The sequence below is a fragment of the Aplysia californica genome, unplaced genomic scaffold (genome assembly GCF_000002075.1).
Source record: "Aplysia californica isolate F4 #8 unplaced genomic scaffold, AplCal3.0 scaffold00450, whole genome shotgun sequence".
Lineage (NCBI taxonomy): Eukaryota > Metazoa > Mollusca > Gastropoda > Aplysiida > Aplysiidae > Aplysia > Aplysia californica.
This window is the reverse complement of record NW_004797720.1, coordinates 357482-365247: the sequence shown is the minus strand read 5'-3', so window position 1 is coordinate 365247 and position 7766 is coordinate 357482. Positions and strand designations below refer to the sequence as shown.

The following is a 7766-nucleotide window of genomic DNA, read 5'->3' as shown; positions in this document are numbered from 1 at the left end:
TGTGTGTGTGTGTGTGCGTGTGCGAATATTTAATTTTCTAAAAGAACCACAAATAAATAAGTGTGTGCTAATTATACTGTCTGAAAAATAATCTAAGATAATGATAGAAGAGACGTGAATTGTGCGCTCGAGCGTGTGTGTGTTTGTGTGTGTGTGTTGTGTGTGTGTGTGTGTGTGTGTGTGGTGTGTGTGTGTGTGTGAGTGTGTGTGTGTGTGCGTGTGTGTGCACATGCACCTCCGCAAAGATTACGTTGAGCTAAGCCAGCAAATAACAGCAGCAGCAGCAGCAACAACAACAACAACAACAACAACATCAACAGTTTCCATACATGATACAAATGTGTGTGGTTGGCGGGTGGTCTGGTGTAATTTACTTCTTTTTCCTATCTAACAGTAACATCTATCGCCCTGATCGTTCCTCCTTCTTTTTTCTGTTTGCTCTTGTTACTATCTTGTAAAACCGCTAATCTTCGGCACTTATATGACCCTATTGTTTTGTAAAATGCCGTGAAATTCTTACTAATACTTTGGGGTTTTTTAAAAATACAATGTACCCACAAGTCTGAAACATTTCCTTGCAGCAAAATAACAATGTGTGTTTGTCTGATTTGTCAACAGATCGTCCTTCCTGGGATCGTGGAGATGGACAAAGTGTCAAAGTTCGAGAACTGGCGTGAAGGTCGTGGGGGTCATCGAGGACTCAGCAAAGACGAGTGGATATCGATAGAGGAGTACATCACAGGTACATTTTTGCTTTTGATGGCAGCTTATTCAAATATTGCACTGAGAATTGGGAAGTTTCGTTGGAACATGTGTCATTTAAGCCAACCTAGCAAAAACATGTTCTGTGTTTTTTTTTCATGAAAAACTGATTATTGTTGCGAAAAACCAGAAAGTCATCCAATGTAAGGCCAGTTTGTTTAATCCCGGATAAGTAGGCCCCTACAATATGTTATGTTTATTTTGTCTGGTTTTTCTGGTACGGTAGGGTATTTTTAAGGGAACAAAGGCAGCAGAAAATAATGAAAACCAGTTGCATTCACCTCTAGACAACCTCCTGATTTATCGTAAGTCTTTTGAATCTGGTATTATATTTAGTGTTTGCGTTTTGTATCTAGTACCGTTGATAATCGGTCTGTCAACTTTTGTCTGTTGCTTTGCAAAAGAAGCCCGATTGTATTCATGGGTGCTGGTTGAGTTGAAAGTATAAGTCCTGCCCGATTGACCATTAGTGGCATGAGCCAATGACAGTTTCAAGCCTGTATCAACCAGAAACATCGTAGTAGACCTTCAACTGAAGCAGTTATCGGACCTGCCTGGCGGTAGACTGTCAACCAATATCTGTTCTACTAAACTAGTAAAGAAGGCATTGCTATCAACCGAACAAGAAACATTGCGGTAAACCTTCAACCAAACGACACCTGTTCATGTGTTTCCTTTTCACTCAGTCTAGTTTGCGATGCTGTTGTAGTGTAATGATGATGCTGTTGTACAGTATAATAACGATGATATTGTTCAGTATATTGGCAATGCTGTTGTTCAGTATAATGGCAATGCTGTTGTTCAGTATAATGGTGATGCTGTTTTCCAGTATAATGACGATGATATTGTTTTGTTCAGTATAATGACGATGATATTGTTCAATATAATGGCGATGGTGTTGTTCAGTATACATGAAAAGGCGATGCTGTTATCCAGCATAATAACGATGCTGATGTTCAGTATAATTACGATGCTGCTGTTCAGTATGATGACCGCCACACCTTCCCCACCCACAGGCCAGATGTCTCGCTATTGCCCCTGGTCCACTTCCCGAGACGTTGATGACGTCGCGCACTCCGACGACCTACAGACCTTTTCTCACTTCACCTACATGCACAGCTGTGAGAGTCTGGTGGCTTGTGACTTCCAGGGTGTGGTCAGAACTAAACAGTCGTCGAGAAAGACGCTGTACATTGTCACTGACTCCATCATACATTCTAGGTAGGTTGAGAATAAGTTAAGATTGCTCCCAGTCCTTGTGTCTTTGGTTATTTGTATTTTGTCACAAAACATGCTTGACTGTGTTTTTTCCTTTTGCGCACAGCAACCATTAGCTGTCAGCTCTGGGTCATTCATGGGTTGAGTTTGAATAAAGAGAAACACGAACACACTAATAAGATAATGGTCATAATACAGTGCAGGAAGAAATAAAGACAGACAAGTTGAAACAATAGAGAGAAAGAAAAGAAGATAGGATCTGCCAGTGGTGACTTCCAAGCAAAAGTACTTTTTGTACAAGTTAAATGCTCTTCTGGATTCAAATAAATACATGTAGATCATTTAAAGGAGGAGAACATTGCTCAAAGGATAGAGAAAAGAACAGGAAGGAAGGAAAATAGGAGATACATTGAAAGACATGTCACACTGTCACCTTTATGGGTGCACAAACAAAAAATTATTCTACTCGCCGACAGAATAATTTCTGAAGCTGAGGCATGTAAATGGATCTAAGGGTTTGTTCCAGATGTATAGCATGTGTACATGAGCTGGTGACTTTTGGGTGTGAGTCTGCTTCTGCATTTTCCTAAGAATTAATAATAAATGATTACAATAACTGCAGTTGTGCAGTGTATATCCACGCTCTATGGGATGCTCTCTGCGCTTTACAACTAGTTGTACCATGATCCCAGCAGATCAAAGAACACCCAGAAACACTCTCTGCTTCCCAGGGAGAATACAGCAGAGTACGTGCTCAAACACAAGCAAACTGACAAGATCTTTTGCCTTCTGTAGCCAGGCAAACATTTCGATCTGGATGAGGTGAGGAAATTTTGTGTACTTGTCTTTCCCAAGCACACAACATGGGGCCCCTGATGGGATTCCCAGCGACGACCTAAAATTGGTTGTGAGCTCAGCAGCGTAACCTCTAGACCACCAAAGCCACATGGTTTGACCTAAACATTAACTTTGGGTTTTTTATTGTTTGCAGATACAAGATGTATGGAGTATTTGACAAAGGGGACTATGGCATCACTGAGTTCTTCAAGCTTCACAAATGCACTGACATCTGCAAAGACTGGCCCAGACCCACTCCACTAACCCCACCCCCCTCCTTTGATGACGCATGTGCTGCTTTGCTCATGAACAACATTACCCCTCCCCCACAATTTGAAAACATTGTGTTCCCAGCCTATCAGGGAGAGGAGGGAGCCACTGGTGGTGAGGGTGCGGACGGGGGCCTGAGCAGGAGACGCCATCGAAGCGCCAAAGAGGTCAGACACAGAATAAGGCCACAGGGTTCAGACCAGCTTGAGGTCGAAGAACCAGAGAGTTTGAGGAGGCGCTCCCACAGTGATGCGGATATGTCTCTGGCCTCATACCTCATGCACAGACATTTCCATGAGTCTGTCGATGATCCGAACGCAGCTGTTATGACTCCTCCTCCAGCATATGAGAGTGTGGTTGTTCCTCCTCTGCAAGATGTCGCTTCCCCACCTACGAACAATACAGTAGTGCCACCGGTACACCGAGACACCACTCAAGATGTTTCTTCTGAGACCGCAGTGGCTCCAGAAGCTTTGAGTAGAAAGTCCTCGTCAACCACAAGCTCGATGGATGAGCTAGCCAAGGTTACATTTGCACTCTCACTCTCTGATGAGAATTCCATTGATGACTCTAGTGTGTGGCAAGAAGATGAGTTTTCAGGAGCCGCTACTGGACATGAGCATGGGCATGGGAATCCTAAATCCGGAGCACAGGTGTCGCAAACATGCATGCCACCATTACTTCCCCTGGGTGCACAGCGACCATCTGGCAGTTCTGGGTCATCCACGAGGAGTTACAACAACGCTCAACATCAAGCCTCAGGCTTTGCGGCACAAACAGCAACACAACATCGAGTCCTCGCCAAGAGCAACAGTGGTGGCGATCACAACAGGTTGTACATGGCAAGGCAGGCGACCAATAGACATAGACATGCTAGTGAAGAGGCAGCCCTCCGGGGGAATCCACACAGCTCCAGCTATTCTCAAGGTGTGCGACAGCACCAAAGCCTCAGGCATGTCTTAAGCAACGAGGAAAGCTCTCTTAACCGAGAGGTACACAGAGTGCATCGAAGCGCTACAGACTCGTCGATACAGAACAGTGATGGTCGACCACGCAGCATCAGTGACGCAAACGCCCAACTGAGGCGAGCGGCTTCTCCGTTGATGCAGAGGAGAATGAACAATGAGCGTGAAAACAGCTCTGAGGAGAGGCGGAACTGCCAAGAGCTGCCCACACTCATTGTGCCTTCTGCCCCGCCCATGGAATTTTGTGATGTTTCCTTTGACACCACTTGAAACATGTCTAATAACCTGGCTTGATCACACAATAAGATAAAGCTTAATGATAGCACCAAAAAAGTACTAATACTGTACAACAAATCGTGTGTGAAGATTATTTTCTTCAATCTTCCCCACTAGATACTTTTAGTTATCAGAGGTAGAACAGGGACACTTACTGTAAGCACTTCAACGCATAATGAGATGGATTTCTTCTTAAGATCAGTTAGAAGATCGTAACTCAAGAACATGAATATGTTCCGCGTTATTTATCGATCGTTAAGATTGCGCTGCGCGTTGTAACGATCGTATAATTATATCATTTTTGTGAGCTCTTCAGTTTCATAGGTTAATTTTGATTTTCCTATTTTTACACTTTTGAAAATATATGTGAATGCTCCTTGATGTGAGTAAAACAATAAAGATGGAAGGGAATTTTTAAAGAAAATTATTATTTCAAAAATATAAAATTTTACCACAATCCTCAGATTGCAGCGCAATTATATGACGGTTAAATAGCATAGAACAAATACAAGTTCTAATTGCAACTTGTCCTCAAGAAATGTATTCCATCTTTAAGGATACTGTTATGATGTCTCAGCTTTGAAATTAAAAGAAATGTTTTGCTGAGCATTTTTCAGGCTCCTTTTATCATTTTAAGTCAGGTAGTTGACATTTACATGTTCCTTACACTTTGATGAAATAAAGCTTCAAGTAAAGTGAGTGATCATGAACACTTGCAGACGTTCAGCATCCTGTGGGTTCATGCTCTTCATCCTAGGCTATCTTAGATAGATATCTGGAAAAAAAGCCTAGTCCTCATCGGACTAATCCGGTCATCTCAACCCTGAGTTGTAGAAGATTGAAGCTTTTTTGTTTGTTTGTTTATTATTTATTGTAAGAATTATGTTAAAGTGTTTTGTAAATGATTGAAATTGTGGAAGAGAAGTAAGTCTTTTATCGGAGATCGCAGGACTTTAGTGGGGGGTCAAAGCGACCAGTGACTTTGTTTGACACCAAGCCATATAACATGAAATTTCTGTTATCCCAAAAGGATCTCAAATCCGCAGGGTTTTTTACCCCCTCTTTATTCTATGCATTGCAACTTTCTTGAATATGACATCTGCTTAACATGAAGAAATTCTCTGGTCTCATGAAGTTTCCGTTATCAGGGTTTCACTTTATTTGTAGATGGAGGAAGTCTTTATCATACTTTTTGAGGTCCTCTTTGTCGTGTTGTTTAAGACACATTGGGAGGAAAAGGTTGCTTAAAGTCCTTCCAGCTGATTGTTGGTGATTATCAAAACGTTATTTGTCATGCTTCTTGCTCAAAGATGTATACTATTACATGTACTAACAGACTCAAACTCAAATGCATTTTCAATGAAGATGGAAAACCACTTTTATATGTACAATTATGTGTTATAACTGTGTTCAACGATAATAATATTGATAATAATAATGATAACAATGGTAATCATAATAGTCAAATGTGCCAATGTAGCACATCCTTACAGGAAAGTAGGCTCTGTACATTAAAGGTCTACAGTTTATTCAACTGCTGGTTTTTTAAAATGATGACTGTCTAACCCATGACCTGTATTATTGCTCTCAAAGTTGATGCTGTCTCTGTCATGCTTCCAGTAGTTCCAAACAAGATTATTTATGTGTGTTGTCTGGTCAAAACAAACTTGCTTTGAAAACTTTACTGTTCATTGCTGGTATAAATTATGAACCTTCTACATAACCTGAAATCTGTCCCTTAACCTCTACTCATGTATTTATCTATTAATTCATTCATTTATTTATTCCCGTATTTATTTATTAGTACATTCATTTTTTTACTCGCTATGAAAATTTCATTGATCACTTTTCTGCCGTTGAAACTTTTACATGCATTGTGTTGTTTTCCATATGAATATTATTGTCTTTTGGTATGACACATAGAAAATAAACATATTTTTAAAAAGCAAAACACTTTTGTTGCATTTTTCTAAACAGATAAATGGTATTCTTATTGGAACAATGTTTATACCCCTAGCATGAGCATGATCCATCCTCAAAACTAGGGGCACTTCACCTCTTGTATCTCAAGGACAAGGTCTAATTGTAGTTCTCAAGACACCAGAAGTTTAAAAAAAAAAAAGCAACAATGTTTTCAAAACGCGTGTAGAATCATGTGTTTAGGGTGGCAGCGCACTGTGTGAGAAGTCTTCTCAGTCAACGAGTGAGCAGAACTAGTAATTTTTATTTATATGGACTTCAGAGAACATAAAAAAAGGAGAGGAAAATCTGTGAATGTAAAATGTCATGGACCATTCCAACCCATAAATATCAAACTGTCCTTTAACTTTTTAAGTACTGTCATCATTGTTTAGAGAAAATCACAACTTTGGGGTTTTTTTAGATTTGCAATATACATGTAATCACTCTTTTTCATTCCTCTTGTTTTTTGTTTTTTATAATATTAAAAGTGTCATTAAAAGTTTAATAATTTAGTGAAGTATGTGATTTAATCGTATTGTTTTGATTATTTCCTAAAGTTTGACAATTTGGCACTTGAAACAATGTTGTTTTCAAGGGTCAAAAAACAATCTGAAGTAAGATAGATACTGTCTGTGGGAGAGAAAATTAAAAAGTCAACAAGAAATCAGCAGCAAGCACCGAAAAATTCATTAAACAATGTCAAAGCTCCATTCATCATATCACAGGTTGACCTTTGCGTAAAGAGAAGCACAGTGACACAGAACCATCAGTCAGTGCAAGGAAGAGCCAAGACAGTTTTTAGTTATAGTAAGAGTTTTACGGCACTTGCATAACAATAAGGTCATAAGTGCCGAAGATTGTTTTTTTGTTTTTGTAAGTGTTTTACGGCGCTCGCAACTGCATACGGTCATATGAGCGCGCGGGACACATTAAACTTTTTCAGTTGGTAGGAAATTTTGAATTTTGCCCAGGTGGGGGCCGAAGCCTATTCTTATCGATTTTAGACCACCAAGGGATCTTTAACGTGCGCAACTTGCACACGGGCCCTCCGAGATTTTTCGCCCATGTCCGAGAAGGCTAGGTGTAGATCTTTCCTACCAGAAGATCAGGGGTGTGGCTGAATGACAGCAGTAAGAAGCCAAGGAGAAGCAGTAGAAAGGCTGTAGAAAGAATCAGGCCCAGAGGAGGGGGGGCAAAGGAGATGATGGAGTGGGGGCAGAAAGAGGAGACGAAAGCAGACGACAGAACATTGCTATAGAGCAGGAAAGAAGGTGAAAGGAGACAAATTTAGAGAAGGAAATTTTGCGGTCAGTACCCGGATTCGAACGCGGGACCTTTGAATGAGAGGCCAACACCTTAACCTCTAGGCCACGAGAGCCCCCAGTGCCGAAGATTAGAGGTGTCACAAGAGAGTAACAAACACAAAAAAGGAGGGGAGATAAAGACGATACATGTTCGATAGGAAAGAAGAAGCAA

The 7766-nt window shown here is 40.7% G+C and overlaps 1 protein-coding gene across 1 annotated transcript in view; it reads left to right on the top strand.

Moving 5' to 3' along the window:
- Positions 1-4649, top strand: part of LOC101847676 — a gene marked incomplete in the record, with an annotated part of 12666 nt that extends 8017 nt beyond the window's left edge. The window contains 3 exon segments of the mRNA XM_005105051.3: positions 619-742; positions 1779-1983; positions 2972-4649. Of these exon segments, the coding sequence (XP_005105108.2) occupies positions 619-742; positions 1779-1983; positions 2972-4322 (1680 nt within the window).
- Positions 4650-7766: the final 3117 nt, after the last annotated feature.